This window comes from Bos grunniens, chromosome 1, assembly GCF_055505025.1.
Source record: "Bos grunniens cultivar Pamir isolate PY7600 chromosome 1, Bosgru_T2T1.0, whole genome shotgun sequence".
In the NCBI taxonomy this organism is placed as follows: domain Eukaryota; kingdom Metazoa; phylum Chordata; class Mammalia; order Artiodactyla; family Bovidae; genus Bos; species Bos grunniens.
Window position 1 is genome coordinate 92,359,115 of NC_141165.1, and position 19,617 is coordinate 92,378,731.

A 19,617-nucleotide genomic window follows, 5' to 3' on the forward strand; every position below is an offset into this window, starting at 1 on the left:
ATTCAGAAGGTGTCCAGAATTTCTACTCTAAAGGCTGACATGTGCCACGCATGTGCCCAAAGCACACATACTGACAAGAGCGAGAGTCAGCAAGGATGCAAAGAAACTGTATGTCTCATACATTGCTAGTGGGTAAAAGGGCACTCCTACTTAATCAAACATACACTAACTACATAATTCAGCAATCATACTCCTGGGTATTTACTAGAGAAATCAAAACTTATCTTCACACAAAAACCTGTACACAGATGTTTATAGCACCTTTATTTGTAATAATCAAAACCTAGAAACAACCCAGACATCCTTCAACAGGTGAATGGATAAACAAATTGTGGTACACCCATATAGTGGATCACTACCCAACAATAAAGGGGAACAAGCTGTTAACACATGCAACAACTGTGTTGATGGACCCCAAGGGCATTATGCCAAGAGAAAAAAAGCCAATCTCAAGATGTTACATAAAAAAAAAAAAAAGATGTTACATACTGTAAGAATCTATTTATATTGTATTCTAAAGAGATGAATTTATAGTAGTGAAGAACAGATTAGAAGTTGCATGGGTTCTGGTTGGAGGAAGGGTGTGACTCTAAACAGGGTAGTTGGAAGGAGGTTTGGTTTTGTTTGCATACTGAAACAATTTTGTATCCTAATTATGGTGGTAAATACATTAATCTATACATGTAATCAATTTTGTAGATACACACACACACACAGAGTGCATGTAAACACTAGTGAAATTCAAATAAGGTCTATAGTTTAGTTGATAGTATTGCACCGGTGTCAATTTCCTGATTTTGATAATATACTCTAGTAATATAATATGTTATCTTTGGAGAAGGCTGGGTGAAGGGTACATAGAAATTCTGTTCTGTTTTGCAATTCCCTGTGAGTCAAATAATTTCAAGAGAAAAAGTCTTTTGAGAAAAAGAAATTCAGGGATTTCTGGTGAAAGCTAAATTAGAAAGCCTGACACAACACTAAAGTGGGACCCAGGGAGGGAGGAGAGTTCACTGCCCAGTAGAGATGGGAAAGGAGGGATGTGGAGTGGAAATTGCCTTCGAGACCACTTGATAGAACATGGCCTGGGCCTGTTCGCTTCTCTCCAGCCTGACTATGGACTCCTTCTTGCTCGGGGAAGAGTCAGTACTGGGGTGGAGAGGGAGGTGAAAGCTTATTCCTCAGCATTTTCCGACCCAAGGAGGGTGGGAGGAAAATCTTTCCTCAATAGGCCTAGGTGGGGAAATGGAGAGTGGGATTAAGAAGTGTTGACCTCTAGAACTTCCCTGGTGGTCCAGTGGTTAAGATTATGCACTTCCATTGCAGGGGGTGCAGGTTTGATCCCTGGTCAGGGAACTAAGATCCCTCATGTTGGGTGACATGGACAAAAAGTGAAAATAAGTTTTTAAAAATATTTTAAATAGGGTAATGATACTATGTATCTCAGAATGCTGTGAAGATTGCATTAGGTAGTATAGAGTGAGCACAGCCTAGCACATATTAAATATATAATTGATATTGCCTACTCTTTTTAATATTATTCTGTATAATTATCAATGTTCTAAGAAGTAGAGAAAATATGTATTCAGATGATTCTGACCATAATGTAATTTTTGATGATTCAGAGGTGCTTCATGATCCTTCAGTACTTCAAACATCATGAAATCAGCAGTCAGATAATTTAACATAAACATAATAGTTTTTACTTTCTATCACTGGTTTCTTATCTGCTTTTTACTTTAGATACATTATCTCTAACCCTTATAGTACTCAGAAGGATAAGCATTATTTTCGCCAGATGACATGAAGAAGCCACCCAACCTTGGTTAACAGATCACCTGTCACACATAACTAGTCCATCTAGTCAGTCTGATTTCCAAGCCTTTTCCACAACATTATGTTACCTTGATATTAACCTTAGTGTGAATCCATGAAAGCTGCTTAAACACACACACAGCCTACCTAACAGTTGTTCCTTTCACATCAGATTATAGGACAGAAAATGCAACTCCTGTCACAGCCTAGGGCAAACACTTCCAGGCCATTGCTGGGGCCAAGACTTGGAGACATTAGACAATGATGGAAACCAAGAGCCCAAAGCCAGCTGTCACAAGAATTCAGTCTGGGGTTCCAGCCAGTAGGTCGAGCCAGGAGTCATAAAGGAACCCTGCCAAGGCTCAAGGTCTAGGCCAGCAATCATAATTGGAAGATGCAGGCAGTGCCCCAGCTGAAGGCACTCCAAGGGGCTCAGACTTCCGCTCTGTCTCCTCTGTATGGTAAATTCCAGCTGAAGGTGAGAAGACAGGTGAAAACCCTGGGGCAGCCAGCGCTCCTGCAGGACCTTTGAAATCAGGGTCAAGAAGGCCCTAGGAGAAGTTTGTTGATCAGTAGGAGGGCCTCGGGGCCCAGGTGGCTGGGATAGACTGAGGGTAAGAGAAAGATCACTGGAAGAAGCCAAGAATCAAGACTTCTGGATTAGCCGTTCCTGTGTGGTTCCTATTTGGCTGTAAAATTGCATAGAGATCCCTTCATCTTAAAATGAAGGAGTTGGGTTCACTCATTAATTTAAGCCATGTTTCTTAGAACCCTAAGACTCAAAACCTGTCCTAAGTAATTTGGGGTGGGGGTGGGGGTGGGGAGCAGCAAGTCTTGCCTCTAGAAGTCTCCTTTTTTCTTTTTGGAGTACCCTTACAAGACTCATGATTTATCCAGGATAACAGACATTTAGTAGGGTTCTACTAAGTTCAGAGCTCCAAAAACAGTGCGAGAGGCAAAGCTGAGTAAAACCCCGGCCCAGCATCATGAATTCCCAGATCTTGGCCCAGCAGGGTTGATTCTAGCAGTTGTAGTGGGGATTTTGCTCAGATTCACTAAGGCCCAAAGTTCTCATACCACAAACCTGAGGATTAGAAAGAAGGGGAGGAGGGAAGAGAAAACTCACAGCAGTGCAGGTGAGTCTGCCTCAGAGAGATCAATTTACATGTCACCTGGTAAATGATAATACTCTGGTTCACAGCAGATGCCCTGTGATTGGTGTTTCATGTGGCCAACTCTGCTTGTGCTTTTTGCTCTACTTAAAATCAGGGCATCTGCTCTGTCCTTTGAGAAGTGCTGCAAGTCTTCTGCTAGGAATTGCTCAAGGCCTTTCCCACAGCTAAGGGGAAATAGGAAGCTGAAATCCCTGCTTCATAAATTATAACACATGCCTACCTTTTCAGGTCTGAGGTATTTGACAGAAGAGAATTTTTTGTTTCTAGTGTTCCCTGCCTCCGTGGCATTTAAAAATACATTTTAAATATAACTACATGAGACATGGAAACTAATTTTTTTTAAACCTACGTGATGTGGCCATAATACTCCTAGTTAAAGCCATTCAAGCTCCCTTCTAGTAAGGATACTTTTTGGTACCCTTTTTTCCTCTCATCACCAACTTATCTTGAATTTATCAGTATGCATTTTCACCACTGACCTAAACTTGAGCTGGTATAATGAAGTACTTAACAGACATTGAGTCTTATATCTAAAATCCACATTTCAGCTTTAAAAATGTTTGTAAGGTTGTATTTTAAAATTAATCTTTAGGCCTGTTTATAGTCCCGGAGAGCTATGCATTATGAAATTTGTATTCTAGAAATTTATATTCATAGTACATAAAAATATCCATAATAAGCATGTGTTCATATACATAGATTTTGTAAATGTCCCAATGTATACTGAGAAAATAACTGGTACTATTAAATTCTTATTCTATTTTAAAAGATGACAGAATATGAAAATTGTCTTTGCAGTGAAAGCATTAGAAACCAGAGAGGTGGAGTCCTAATGAGCTGAGGACAGAAATTACATCTCATTTGCTTTCTTGTCTCCAGTTCTTCTTCATACCTTGACAAGTAGATATTTAAGAATTGTTGAATAAGTATCTGATGCAGAAAGTTCATTAAGAAGATAATAATGAATAAAACATGGAGACACTAAGGTCATCTGTTAAAGGGAAATTTGGGGGCAGGATATTTACCAAGTTTTATTTTGCACTTAATAGCTAAATATTTTGATTGATTGAGACGTAAATTCTAATGCATCTTTGGTAACCAGGTCAGCCTATTTTTCCTACTTAAGGTAGAGAAGCAGAAATGCAAAGTATGACTGGATATATTAATAAGCCAGAAACAGGGAAAAGAAGTTTGCTTCTGGAATAAGTTGAGAAGGAAGAGCTGGAAAGGGCCTTAGATTTCATCAAGTTGAAGCACTGCTAACCATTTAGCTCTTCTGCAGGCAGAATGTCCTTATTTATCCAGTTCCTCTCTAGCTTCAGTGCTGAATACAGGGCTGAATTGACAGAATCGTCGGTAGGGAGTTTGCTCTCTCTGTGTGAAACAAAGCTTGGAAGCACTTATGACTACAGGAAAGCAGGCAGATTTAGGGAGGCCAGGCTTACTCAGGACAAGCAGCGGGGCTGAGTGTTTCAGTTCATGACAAAACACCCTTGACTGCCTGCAAGGATGTAAAGAGAAGGCATGCATTGCAGCCTAGCTAGAAGCAGCAGCAAATCAAGATCAGCAGATTTTCTGAAGTCAGAATGGGATGCATGTTATTAACTTCTGAGCAGATGTCAGCTGAGATCCTGTAGTCTGTGTGGTCATGAAGATGAGGTCTTATCCATCAGTTGCTCGACAAGGGCTGTCATCACATCACTGGGCCTACATGGCTCTTGACACATGATGTAAGAGATATATCGGACAAAAGCGTTTCCTGGGGGAATTCAGCCAATGGAAAGGAATCTTTCAGATGGCCTGATTTCATTGGAGACAAGTGAACACACATGTGTGTGCCTGTGTGAATATACACACCTCCAAGATGCTGCACTTTCCTAGAAACAAAGAATGGGAGAGCAAAAAGCTTTATAAGCACCCCATTAGGATCCTTTCTCTCATTTATTTTTAGACTCCCTCAGCATCATACTGAGAGGGAAAGCTGAGGAGGGGCTCACCCAGATGACAAGGCTTTTCCATGAGGGTTTGGTATCTGGGATTTGCCAAGCGGTTAAAACCCTGTCTGTGGAAGTCCATAGCACCTAAAATATCTTGTCCCTTTTGTGTTCAGTAATGCCAGAGAGTTTTCAGCCATTCTATGAGGGACTAGTAGGCTGCAGTCCATGGGGTCGCACAGAGTCGGACACAACTGAAGCGACTTAGCAGCAGCAGCAGCAGGAAGGACTAAGGGGATCCCCCTAAAACTCCTACCTTTACCCAGAATGTACTCCTCTTATCTCAGCATACAAACATTGAACCAGCTCTAGACTCTCCCTCTGACTATCAGGGATCTCTGCTGCTTTATAGCCATTTGACTCACTTTCAGACAGATGAGAGCCTCATCCACCCACCTAACAGAGGAGAGAAATGCCAGGGAAAAATGAGATGAAGGAAGAGGACAATGGACTTTCCGTGTCCATCAGTGAATTCATTCATTTGTCTAACAAATGGTTATGGAATACTTGCTGTTTTTCCAAAGCCTGTCCTAGGGACTGAGATACAGACAAATAAGAAACAGCCTGGCTTTTGAGGAGTAGAAATTGTCTAGTGGAACAAACAAAAAGGTAATATAACATGACAATTGTGTTGGTGTACATATATCCTGGGGTAGTATAAGGACAAAGAGGAGGGGACCAAGCCTAGACTGAGGGCATCATCCAGACAGGCACGTGCTCTTATTCCTTTGAGTCCAGTGAAGTGAGTCACTCACAAAGGAAATATGAAGAAATACCTCATAGAACAAATAAAAGGATTGACTGGTAGTACAATAAGCTTGGCTGATTGATTTTGGTGCCAACAGTCTACAAGGTTATACAATATTCTCCCCCAGCAGTCAGCTGCCTAGATATAAAACAATGGATTGTAATTTTTAAATTTAACTATACTTGATTTACAATTTGTGATAGTTTCCAGTGTACAGCTTCAGTTTCTGCTGCATTATAAGTCATTACAAGATATTGAATATATTTCCTTATGCTATACAGTAAATCCTTGTTGTTTATCTGTTTTGTATATAGTGGTGTGTATCTGTTAATCCCATACTCCTAATTTATCCCTCCCCCACTTTCCCCTTTAGTAACCATATATTTGTTTTCTTTTTTTTTTTCCATTTATTTGTTTTCTATGTCTGTGAGTCTGTTTCTGTTTCATTGATAGGTTCATTTGTATCATATTTTAGATTCTACATATACATGATATACGGTATTTGTCTTTCTCTGTATGACTTACTTCACTTAGTATACATGATATATGGTATTTGTCTTTCTCTGTATGACTTACTTCACTTAGTATGATAATCTCTAGGTCCACCCATGTTGCTGTAAATGGCAGTATTTCATTCTTTTTATGGCTGAGTAACATCAGTGGATTGTACTCTTGATGCGAGTTTTGTTGAGCAGGTTGCACCAAAAGGTCCTATTTAGAAAGGGAATTGAGTGTTGTTGAGAGCCAGTTCAGATAACTAATCAGAGGTTTGAAATTGAGTAGAGAAAGGAAGAGAGACTGTGAGGAAGCTAAGGAACCAAGGAACTGGCCGCCCAGAGGCTTCAGTGGGCAAATGTATTAGATGTAAGCTTATGAGAGTAGAAGGCTGAGGACAAGAGACTCACTTGTTCATTCATCAAGTATTTATTGAGTAATTTCAGTATGTGAGATAGTGTTACAGGGCTGGGAGTACATCACGAACTGTTCTAATTGGCAAGTGGTAGTGTTAGTCGCTCAGTCGTGTCTCTTTGTGACCCCATGGACTATAGCCCGCCAGACTCTTCTGTCCATAGGATTCTCCAGTCAAGAATATTGGAGTGGATTGCCTGCCATTCCCTTCTCCAGAGGATCTTCCCAACCCAGGGATTGAACCTGGGTCTCCTGCATTGCAGGCAGATTCTTTACTGTTTGAGCTACAGGGAAGACCTAATTGGCAACAGAAGACGTTAAATAAGAAAAGTTATAATATGTAAATTATGTAACATGTTAGAAGGTGAAAAGGACTATGGTGGGATGGGTTTGGAGAGAATGGAGTGGGACAAGAAGGATTTGGAGTCTGGTGTAAGAGTATGATTTTAAGTGGGATTATCATCATAGGCCAGGTTGAGAGGGTGACATTTAAACAAAGACATGAAAGGAGAGTGGGAATGAACCACACACATACGTGAATTGAAATATTCCAGGCAGAGAGAACAATCACTTTGAAGCCTTAAAGTGTGAGAATGCCTGGTGTTTTCATGGAATAGCAAGGAGGTGTGTGGCATTGGATGGGCAAGGGGAAGAAGTAGGAAATGAGGTACAGAGAGAGCCGGGACCAAATGTGAAGGCATTGTAGACACTGGTAAAGACTTTGGCTTTTCCTCTGAGTGAGATAGAAAGCCATTGCAGGGTTTTGAGCAGAGAAGTGACATGATCGGTATGGCTGCTGTGTTGAAAATAGACTTTGGGAGGATCCAGAGTAGAATCAGTGGGAGTCCGGTTAGGAGGTTGGTGCAATAATCCAAATTGCAAAATCAGAGTTTGATAAGGGTGATGGCAACAGAGGTGGTGAGAAGTAGTTGGATTCTGGATATGTTTTAGGGATATAGCTAATAGGATTTCATGACAGATTGGATGTGGGAGGTGAGCTAGAGTTAAGTATGACTCCAAAATTTTTAGTCCAAGCAGATATAAAGATGAAGTTGCCATTATCTGAATGGGATGGGGAAAAATGTAAGAACAGGTTGAAAGGAAAACTAGGAGTTAAAATTTGGACTCATTGAGATCAGAGAGTGGAGTATTGGTGTTTAAATTTTCTGAAGTGGAACAATTTTGAATGATCTTAAGACCCAGGGTGTGACCCTTGGGGACGGGTATCTGAAAGTGGAATAAAGTGCAGTTGTTATAATTAAAGAATTTAAATTCTTAAAATTGAAAGGTTAATGAAATCTCTTAGGGTGGTCTCCTAGGATGGTGGCCCAGGCAGGAGAGAAAGAATAAGGACCAGGCTGCTCTCACCCTTATGATACAAAGTTTGACTATAAATAGCTACAAGTCACACAAATATTAGTTTGACATGTCCAGAACTGGGTTCAGATTTTAAGCTTAATACATTAGAGATAAACGATCACATTTGCTGAAATACAACAGATAAAATTATGATAAAGTCACTTGGAACATACCCAGATGAGTTAGATTTATAATCTCATTGTAGCAAGGATCAAAAACAGTGGATTAAAAAAACATTTAATAAATTTCACAATTTAATCTTAATTGTTTTGTTAAAAAGCTTTTTGGAAAGATACTCATATTTGGTTTTAGATATATTTAAACCTAAATACCATTTATGTAAATTCATGTAGCATTTTAGAAAGCATGGCCCTCTGACATTATAGGAAGGTTTTCTGATTGTCACAGCAAGCTCAGAAGTAACGTTAGCTCCTTTCACAGGCCATGTTTCCAAATTCTGTCCTTAGCATCAGTAAGAAGAAACCTCAGGATGACCAGTCTCCATAATGCCAAGTATAATGAAACTCCAAGGTCAGACACTGATATTTGATTAGGATTTTTAAAACATCATACTCTGAGCTGCTGCTAAGTCGCTTCAGTCATGTCCGACTCTGTGCGACCCCAGAGATGACAGCCTCCCAGGCTCCCCCGTCCCTGGGATTCTCCAGGCAAGAACACTGGAGTGGGTTGCCATTTCCTTCTCCAATGCATGAAAGTGAAAACTGAAAGTGAAGTCTCTCAGTCGTGTCTGACTCCTAGCAACCCCATGGACTGCAGCCCACCAGGCTCCTCTGTCCATGGGATTTTCCAGGCAAGAGTACTGGAGTGGGGTGCCATTGCCTTCTCCAATACTCTGAGCTGGTGAATGCTATTTATACATCTAAATTCATTAAAGATTATTGAAATGGTAATCCAGGTTTATACAGGTTCTACAGATATAGATGGATATTTACCTCTATGTACTGAGACCTTCGGAGAAGGCAATGGCAACCCACTCCAGTATTCTTGCCTGGAAAATCCCATGGATGGAGGGGCCTGGTGGGCTGCGGTCCATGGGGTTGCTACGAGTTGGGCGCGACTGAGTGACTTCACTTTCACTTTTCACTTTCCTGCACTGGAGAAGGAAATGGCAACCCACTCCAGTGTTCTTGTCTGGAGAATCCCAGGGACGGGGGAGCCTGGTGGGCTGCCGTCTCTGGGGTCGCACAGAGTCGGACATGACTGAAGCGACTTAGCAGCAGCACTGAGACCTTACTTGAGAACTGAGAAAACTCTTGTCTTGTACTTCCAACTAATAAATGAAAAAAAAGATAATGAGATAGTTATAAAATCCTTTAAAAAAATTCCCACATTGTTTCTGTCAGGAACCCCATCTGGGCTTTTTATGTCTTTATAAATGAAACACAGGTAATCTAGATGAGACTGGCTGTTTATAGGTAGATAATATTTAAATCTTCTTGCCGTGCAGAAATTAACGTTTGTGGTTGATTAAAATATTCAGTATATGCAGGATTCATCTTTTAGTTCAATAGAAAAATATAAATGACATTAGTGGTTGAATTCTTATTAAAGTATCAAAGACATTCTCCAGACTTACATAATTCACCTGCTGAATTGGAGATGATTCACCTTTCAGTGACTTCACAGGTATTAACTTGGCCAAACAAAACAGATAAATTGTCTTCCATTCATTTTTTTTTCCCTGAGGTAAGTTTTTAGTAAAACTAGGAAAATTATAAAAATATACATATATAAGTCCATAACATGTCCATTTGAAAATCAATTTGCATCAACTTTTGAGATGTGAAGACTATGTAATGTATATTTTGTTTTAAAACAAAACAAAACACTAAAATGAGTTCCTCCTAACTAAATCAAGAAGGGGAGGAATTCTAAATCAGGATTCATACAGTACTGAACTATACAAAAGAGACCTGATTGTACAGTGGTGTTCATGTAAAATGGTCCAGAGACGAGTTAAGAAAGAAACCTACCAATCAGTCATCTAGACAACACAGACATGTGGCTGTGAAAGCTGAACATTGGCTTGGTGAAAATCTCCTCGTCAGATATTCATGGCTGATGCCTAGGAGATTGTAAGAGGCTATGGGGAAGAACAGCCTCATTTCTTGGTCTTGCAGGAGACCACCCAGTGGTTGTACCACTGCCCAGGCTACTGGCTGCACTGCATGGCCAGTCCTGGCCAACAGTGCTCTGTTTTCTAAGTCAGTGTCAGAACTGGTCTCTCTGATGTATTGCTTTTCTTAACAAATGCTTTGTGGAGCTGCTGATAATCATTGTTACTTTGGTAGTCAGTATTCATCACATGGGCTTCCTGGGTGGCGCTGGTGGTAAAGAACCCAGCTGCCAATGCAGGAAACATAAGAGACATGGGTTCAGTCCCTGGGTGGAGAAGATCTGCTGGAGGAGGGCATGGCAACCCACTCCAGTATTCTTGCCTAGAGAATCCCATGGCCAGAGGAGCCTGGAGGGCTACAGTCCATTGTGTCGCAAAGAGTAGGACACAACTAAAGCAACTTTAGCATACACGCACATTCACTACATATTGCCCCTTATGGGAAAAGACAAAGAAACTAGGGACAATTACTCTCTTTCAGCCCACAGTTTAAAGACATGATGACTGAGGATGTAGACCTATTAGTAAGTGGATAGGTAGGATAAGGCTAAATCCTAAATGGGGATACAGGAGACTTAAGGTGAACAATAGAAAATTGTTCTTTATACATGTAGCTCTCTTGCTAAGTGATGAAGGTGATATTTTAAGAAGATAAATGTGAAAATAATGTACAAGATATATTAGGACAGGGAAGAACTGGTGTTACAGAGAGCTGAAGCTTATACCAAAAAACCTAACAGTTAATGTTTTTGCATTGCCTTAGAGTATTCAAGGAGTTTTAGCACAAACCTCATTTGATCCTCACAATACCCTGTAGGTACATAAGAAAGGAGATATTATCTTTATTTCACAAACGAGGAAACAGGAACCTAGACTAGTTAAATGACTCAATGAAAGTCACATAGCTGTGATTGGCTGAGCCAGGATTCTCATCTCACACCTGACTCAAGTTCCATTTCTCCTAACATGACTGTAATCTGGATAAATGTGACAGCAGTAGGAATAGTATGTGAGGGACAGCTCAGAGAGATTTTGAAATAACAACTGAAAGAAACGCAACGATTGAGTAGAGGTGATAAAGAAAGAAGTGGAGAAGGAAAAGGAAGAAGCAAAAGGTGATTCTCAGGTTTCTAAAGCCTGGAAGATGATGAGATTAATAACATTGTCAGCTATATTTGTAACATGCTTGCTACATGCTGGGGCCTGTCCATGCTACCACACACTTGGCTGTATTGCCTCATTGAATCCTCAGCCCTCACAACTCTTTGGTTTGGGAGGAGGAGAGTGTGTATTATTATTATCCCCTATTTACAAGGGGAATACATGAAGGCTGTTTTCACATTTGGAGGAAGAAAAAAAAAAAATTAAGGTTTTTACTCTAAGACTTGGTAAAGCTCAACCAGAGTCACTGGCCTATGGTGACTATACTTGGGGCTTGAGTTGCAGGCAGTTTTGGTGTTCTTGTGTGTGTGTGTGTAATTATGTTGCTGAGTATGAAATAATCAAGCTGGGCTGGTGGTAATTGTGATGGTTTTAAGTCCTGCACTGCTAAACTGTTTTTTTAATGCCTCCCAGATAAATACTTTGCCTGTCTTTAAAATAGGCTCTAGTATGTAGCTGGTTTTGCCTTGGCTCTGGTCTTCAAGGTGGTCAGTCAGGGAATCCAGGTAGATAGATAAGAATGCTTTCCCCCTCAGTAATTATTTTAAAATAAAGGTATAAGTACTCAGTAAAGAATCTGCCTGCAGTGAAGGAGACTCAGGTTCAATCCCTGGGTCGGGAAGATCCCCTGAAGAAGGGAATGACTACCCCCTCCAGTATTCTTGCCTGGAGAATTCTATGGATAGAAGAGCCTAGCAGGCTAAAGTCCATGGGGTCTCAAAAAATTGGACACAACTGAGCAACTGAGTGTAATAAGTATTATAAGTGTAATAAGTGTAATAAGTATAAAATTACCAAAGGACTAGTAGTATAAATACTGTGTTTATGCAGAATATACTATGAAAAGCTATGACAAACATAGATATCATTTTTAAAAAACAGAGACATTACTTTGCCAACAAAGGTCCATATAGTCAAAGCTATGGTTTTCCCAGTAGTCATGTATGGATGTGAGAGTTGGGCCATAAAGAAGGCTGAGCACTGAAGAATTGATGCTTTCAGACTGTAATGTTGGAGAAGACTCTTGAGAGTCCCTTGGATTGCAAGGAGATTCAACCAGTCAGTCCTAAAGGAAATCAACCCTGAATATTCACTGGAAGGATTGGTGCTGAAGTTGAAGCTCCAGTACTTGGCCACTTGACGTGAAGAGCTAACTCATTGGAAAAGACCTCAATGCTGGAAAAGATGGAAGGCACAAGTAGAAGGGGTCGGCAGAGGATGAGATGGTTGATGGCATCACCAACTCAATGGACGTGAGTTTGAGCAAACTCCGGAAGATGGTGAAGGACAGGAAGCCTGGTGTGCTGCAGTCCATGGAGTCACAAAAAGTCGGACACAACTGAATGACTGAACAACAGAATACATTATTTAGACTAAAACCCTTAATTATTGTATTACTTCTTAATTGTTAGTAGTTATTTTTATTTCTTAATTGTTATCAATCACAGTCCAGTTTAAGTCTGGTTTCCCCTTAGGTTAACCAGTTCACTCATTTGTACCTTGTCTACAACCTCTGTTGGTGCTGAGAGTATGTCTCAGACTCAGTCTACCTTTCCCTATAATCTTTAAAATGCTCTGAAACCTCAAAAATCACTAAAGGGTCTTCCCTAGTGGCTCAGTGGTAAAGAATTCACCTGCCAATACAGGAGACAAGGGTTCAATGCCTGATCTGGGAAGATCCCACGTACCATGGGGCAACTAAGCCCATGTGCCACTACTTTTGAGCCTGTGCTCTAGAGCCTGGGAGCCCTAACTGCTGAGCCCACATGCTGCAACTCCTGAAGCCTGAGCAGCCTGGCACCACTATACCATGACAAGAGAAGTCACCACAGTGAGAAGCCTGTGCACTGCAATGAAGAGGAACACCCACTCCACAACTAGAGAAAGCCCTTGCAGTAACTAAGACCCAACACAGCCAAAAATAAATAAATAAAAAAAAAATTTTTTAATCACTCGAGAAGTAGTCCTTCCCAAATTTCCTGCTTTCAGTCTCTGCTTTCTTTCTCTTTCTTTCCCTTCTTGGTCAGACAGAGAGAGGAAAACAGTTTACATGTCAAATAAAGTAAATAGTGCATGAAAAACTCTCCAGACTTTTTTCAAGTAGTGATGTGAAGTGAAGTCGTTCAGTCGTGTCTGACACTTTGTGACCCCATGGACTGTAGCCTACCAGGTTCCTCTGTCCATGGGATTTTCCAGGCAATCGTACTGGAGTGGATTGCCATTTCCTTCTCCAGCGGATCTTCCCGACCCAGGAATTGAACCCAGGTCTCCCACATTGTAGACAGATGCTTTACTGTCTGAGCCACCAGGGAAGTCCTGTATTTCAAGTAGTATTTTTCTGTAAAGCTCATTTTGTTTTTAATTTAATTTTTTATTGAAGTATAGTTGATTGGGCTTCCTTGGTGGCTCAGATGATAAAGAATCCACCTGCAAGGCGGGAGACCTGGGGTTTGATATCTGAGTCAGAAAGATGCCCTGGAGAAGGGAACAGCTACCCATTTTGGTATTCTGGCCTGGAGAATTCCATGGAGAGAGGAGCCTGGCAGGCAACAGTCCATGGGCTTGCAAAGAGTCAGACGTGACTGAGCAGCTTTCACTTTCACTTCACTTTCATAGGTGATTTACAGTGTTGTGTTAGTTTCAGGTATACAGTAAAGTGATTCAGTTATACATACATGTATATATATATATATATGGAACAAAGACTGGTTCCAAATAGGAAAAGGAATATGTCAAGAATGTATATTGTCACCCTGCTTATTTAACTTATATGCAGTACATCATGAGAAACGTTGGGATGGAGGAAGCACAAGCTGGAATCAAAATTTCCGGGAGAAATATCAATAACCTCAGATATGCAGATGACACCACCCTTATGGCAGAAAGTGAAGAACTAAAGAGCCTCTTGATGAAAGTGAAAGAGGAGAGTGAAAAAATTGGCTTAAAGCTCAACATTCAGAAAACGAAGATCATGGCATCCGGTCCCATCACTTCATGGGAAATAGATGGGGAAACAGTGGCTGACTTTATTTTGGGGGGCTCCAAAATCACTGCAAATGGTGATTGCAGCCATGATATTAAAAAATGCTTACTCCTTGGAAGGAAAGTTATGACCAACCTAGATATCATATTAAAAAGCAGAGACATTACTTTGTCCACAAAGGTCCTTCTAGTCAAGGCTGTGGTTTTTCCAGTGGTCATGTATGGATGTGAGAGTTGGACTATAAAGAAAGCTGAGTGCCAAAGAATTGATGCTTTTGAACTGTGGTGTTGGAGAAGACTCCTGAGTGTCCCTTGGACTGCAAGGAGATCCAACCAGTCTGTCCTAAAGGAAATCAGTCCTGAATATTCATTGGAAGGACTGATGCTGAAGCTGAAGCCACCTGATGCGAAGAGCTGACTCATTTGAAAAGACCCTGATGCTGGGAAAGATTGAGGGCAGGAGGAGAAGGGGATGACAGAGGATGAGATGGTTGGATGGCATCACCGACTCAATGGACATGGGTTTGGGTAGACTCCGGCAGTTGGTGATGGACAGGGAGGCCTGGCGTGCTGCGATTCATGGGGTCACAAAGAGTCGGACACAACTGAGCAACTGAACTGAACTGAACTGAACTGAAATACATATATATATATATACACACACACACACATATATACACATATATATGTATTACACGTATTTGTTCTCAGATTCTTTTCCCTTATAGGTTATTGTAAAATACTGAGTGCAGTTCTCTATGCTATACTATGCTATACAGTAGGTCCTTGTTGGTTATTTATTTTATATATGTGTATGTGTGTGCTCAAATCTCTTCAGTCCTGTCCAGCTCTTTGAGATCCTATGGACTGTAGCCTGCTAAGCTCCTCTGTCCATGGGATTCTCTAGACAAAAATGCTGGAGTGGATTTCCATGCCGTCCTCCAGGGGATCATCCTGATCCAGAGACCAATCCCATGTCTCCTGCGTCTCTTTCATTGCAGGCAAATTCTTTACCACTGAGCCACCTGGGAAGCTCATTCTATATATAATGGTGTATATATATTAATCTTAAACTCCTAATTTATCCCTCCCTCCTTTCCCTTTTGGTAACCATATGATTGTTTTATATTTCTATGGGTCTATTTCTGTTTTATATCTAAGTGAATTTGCATCATTTTTAATTAGAATCCACATGTAAGTGATATCTTCTGATATTTGTCTTTCTCTGGTTTATTTGACTTAGTGAGATAATTTAGGTCCAACCATGTTGCTGCAAATGGCCTTATTTCATTCTTTTTTATGACTGATTAATATTGCATTGTATGTACAACCACATCTTCTTTATCGATTCAGCTATCAATGGACATTTAGGTTGTTTCCATGTCTTGGCTATTATAAATAGTGCTGCAGTGAGCATTCAGTTCAGTTCAGTCGCTCAGTCGTGTCCGACTCTTTGCGACCCCATGAATCGCAGCACGCCAGGCCTCCCTGTCCATCACCAACTCCCGGAGTTCACTCAAATTCACGTCCATCGAGTCGGTGATGCCATCCAGCCATCTTATCCTCTGTCGTCCCCTTCTCCTCCTGCCCCCAATCCCTCCCAGCATCAGAGTCTTTTCCAATGAGTCAACTCTTCGCATGAGGTGGCCAAAGTACTGGAGTTTCAGCTTTAGCATCATTCCTTCCAAAGAAATCCCAGGGCTGACCTCCTTCAGAATGGACTGGTTGGATCTCCTTGCAGTCCAAGGGACTCTCAAGAGTCTTCTCCAACACCACAGTTCAAAAGCATCAATTCTTTGGCACTCTGCCTTCTTCACAGTCCAACTCTCACATCCATACATGACCACAGGAAAACCATAGCCTATGCAGTGAGCATTAGGATGCATATATCTTTTCAAATTGTGCTTTTCTTCAGGTATATGCCCAGGAGTTGGATTGCTGGCTCATATGGCAATTCTATTTTTTTGTTCTTTAAGGAACTTCCACACTATTCTCCATATTTCTGTACCAGTTTACATTCCCACCAATGGTGTAGGAGGGTTCCTTTTTCTCAATTACCTGTCCAGAATTTATTTTTTGTAGACTTTTTGATGATGGCCGCTCTGACTAGTGTGAGGTGATAATTCATTGTAGTTTTGATTTGCATCACTCTAATAATTAGCAGTGTTGAGCATCTTTTCATGTGCCTTTTGATCATCCCTATGTCTTCTCTGGAAAAAATGTCTATTTAGGTCTTCTGCCCATTTTCTGAGTGGGTGTTTTTTTTGCTATTGAGCTTTATGAACTATTGTATATTTTGGAGATTAATCTCTTGTCAGTTATACCATTTGCAAATATTTTCTCCCATTCTGAATTGTCTTTTTTGTTTATGGTTTCCTTTGTTGTGAAAAATCTTTTTAGATTTTTAATTAGATCCAGTTTGTTTATTTTTCTTTTTCTTTTCATCACTCTAGAAGATGAATCCCAAAAGATATTGCTACAATTTATATCAGAATATTCTAACTGTTTTCCTCTAGGAGTTTTATGGTATCTGGTTTTACATTTAGGTCTTTAATCCATTTTGAGTTTAATATTGTGTATGGTGTTATAGAATGTTCTAATTTCATCCTTTTACATGTAGCTGTCCAGTTTTCCCAGTACCACACTTTGAAGAGACTGTGTTTTTCTGTTGTATATTCTTGCTTCCTTTGAGCCTGTGCTCTGCAACAAGAGAAGCCACCATAATGAGAAGCCCAAGCACGGCAACTAAGAGTAACCCCTACTCACTGCAACTAGAGAAAACCCATGCAAAGCAACAAAGACCCAGCACAGACAAAAATAAATAAATACAAATTAAAAAAAAAAGAAATGTATTAATTAATTTTGTATTAATTTTGTATCCTGTAACTTTACCAAATTCATTGATGAGCTCTAGTAGTTTTCTGGTAGCATCTTTAGGATTTTCTGTGTAGAGTATAATGTCATGAACAAATAGTGACAGTTTTACTTCTTCCAGCTTGGATTCATTTTATTTCTTTTTCTTCTCTGATTGCTGTGGCTAGGACTGCCAAGGCGTTGTTGAATAAAAAGAGTAAGAGCAGCCATCCTTGTCTGATTTTAGAGAAAATGCTTTCAGCTTTTCACCACTGAGTATAATGTTAGCTGTGGGTTTGTCATATGTGACCTTTATTTTGTTGAGGTAGTTTCCCTCAATGCCCACTTTTTGGAATGTTTTTATCATAAATGAATGTTGAATTTTGTCAAAAGCTTTTTCTGCTGCTATTAAGATGATCGTATGGTTTTTATTCTTCAGTTTGTTAATGTGTATGGATTTGCAGATATTGAAAAATCCTTGCACCCCTGGGATAAGTCCCACTTGATCATGGTGTATGATCCTTTTAATGTATTGTTGGATTTGATTTGCTAGTATTTTGTTAAGGATTTTTGCACCTATGTTTATAAGTGATATTGGCCTGTAATTTTCTCTTTTTTTGTGGTATCTTTGTCTGTTTTTTTTTCTAATAGTTTACCTTACAGCTCACTTTTAAAGGTTCCAAACTGTATCTCCTTAGGAATCTACCTGCTAGTTATTTATTCACTAGGCTGCATAGAGCAGTCTCTTAGCAACCATAAACTTTAGGGAAAAATTCTAACTCTTCTGTTATACCACCTGTTTGGGGGAAGTTGGCCTTCTTTTAAGACTTGGAGTTATATAAGCAAGAAATGCTAGAATGTAATTCTTTCTGAAAATAAATTTAAATAAACCATAACAATTTTTCACAGGGTTGTAAAGCAGTCTTCCCTATGACCTTTTACTCCAAGACCGCATTGGAGATTTTGCTGGCAGGGAAACTTTGTACACTCCCAGGACAAATGTCATGACTGTAGGTGTCTTTCTTCCTGGTTTCCCATAGGATTGTGAAGATGTCCAGTCCCAATCTGAACATTGTGACCTTATTGGGCAGTTGTCTGACTTACAGTAGTGCTTACCTCTTTGGGATTCACAATCAAGGTGCTTTAGTGGGAAGCTCAATGGAAAGTCTCATTCAGGTAGGTGAAATCTTCAATTTTATTTTGAATATCATGCAAATTTTGATAATCTTTAAAATCATCTGCTCCTGTAGGTGTTGGTTATCTTTGTCCTTGGTGTGGGCTCTTTCAGAGGCAAACCCTGGAACCCTGAGTCAGTGAGGTCCACTTTCTGCCCCAGGTCCTCTGTGGACTGAAGCTTTGCAGATCAGAATGTATGGAGAACCACAGAGGTTTCTCTCATGCCTCTTTCTTCTGTTCCTTTCCATCTGTAGATAAGACTCTCCATGTTGTGCATTGGAACCTCCCTGGTGTTTGGCCCCATTCTTGGGAAGAGTTGGCGACTCTACAAGGTGTTCACCCAGAGGGTTCCGGACAAGAGAGTGGTAAGTAGGTAGCAAGTACACATTGCTTGATCACAGACAGTAGCTCCATTATTGATTAAAAGCTAGAGAAACTTGTACCAAATTACTGGGTCTGGCTCTTTTATGATGATCTGAAGTTCCTGCCCCTACTTCAAACCTTGGAGTCATGTGGCCTCATAAATTCCAAGGCTGGAAAGCTGTTTGTCAGTGCTATTGGGAGACAGGTCTTTAAACGAAAGTTCTGCTTCATATGCATCCCAGGCCCAGGTACTACTCTGGGGGATGTGTGAGCTGGCCCTTATCTGGCACCAGCCTGAAGGAGAGCAAGATGCCCAGAGGGTCTGTTGCTTGGCACGGGTGTGAGCTGAAAAGTGGGCAGAGGGATAGCGATTACAGAGAAGCTATAGCAAGTAAGCAATTATTCCTGTCTTTGAAGGCCAGTTCTTTTCCATACAAGAAGGCCATGCTCTGTACTAAGAAGGATGGGCCTGAAACAATGAGCAAGGAAGAACATATCCATTCAGACAGAATCAACCCTAGCAGCTATGCAGCAGCCAGATTACCTATGTGTCCCTGACATCAGATGTCATCCTAACCACGTTCCCTCATTTTATCATGTTTCCTGATGGAGCTGCCCAAACCTCAAAGGCTGATCATCAAACCCTTAGTCCGTATCAATCCTGTCCAGATCCAACATATTACTCAGTTGGAGTTTACTTCTCTGGACTGACAAGATTTTCTTTTAGCAAATCTTTTGTGGTGAATATTTATCAAAAACTCTGCTGTGAATAACCATACATATGAGAAACATTGCCTAAAGGACATCCATGCCTCTAGAACACTAATTCCTCTTTTTAAAAATAGCTTTGTTGTTGTTATTCAGTCACTAAGTCGTATCCAACTCTTTACAACACCATGGACTGTAGCATCCAGGCTTCCCTGTCCACTGTCTCCTGGAGTTTGC

The 19,617-nt window shown here is 40.5% G+C and overlaps 1 protein-coding gene across 3 annotated transcripts in view; it reads left to right on the forward strand.

The window, feature by feature from the left end:
- GPR156 (G protein-coupled receptor 156) overlaps window positions 1–19,617 on the forward strand; it is a 108,747-nt gene that overhangs the window by 60,339 nt on the left and 28,791 nt on the right. Inside the window, exons 1-3 of one of the 3 annotated variants that reach the window (XM_086404317.1) lie at window positions 2,182–2,293; window positions 18,174–18,309; window positions 18,564–18,674. In XM_086404317.1, coding sequence (XP_086260443.1) covers window positions 18,184–18,309; window positions 18,564–18,674 — 237 coding nt within the window. In that variant the 5' untranslated portion in view covers window positions 2,182–2,293; window positions 18,174–18,183. Of the gene's footprint in view, window positions 1–2,181; window positions 2,294–2,813; window positions 2,952–18,173; window positions 18,310–18,563; window positions 18,675–19,617 lie in introns of those variants that run through there. The other 2 variants (XM_086404314.1, XM_086404304.1) reach the window with 2 other exon arrangements.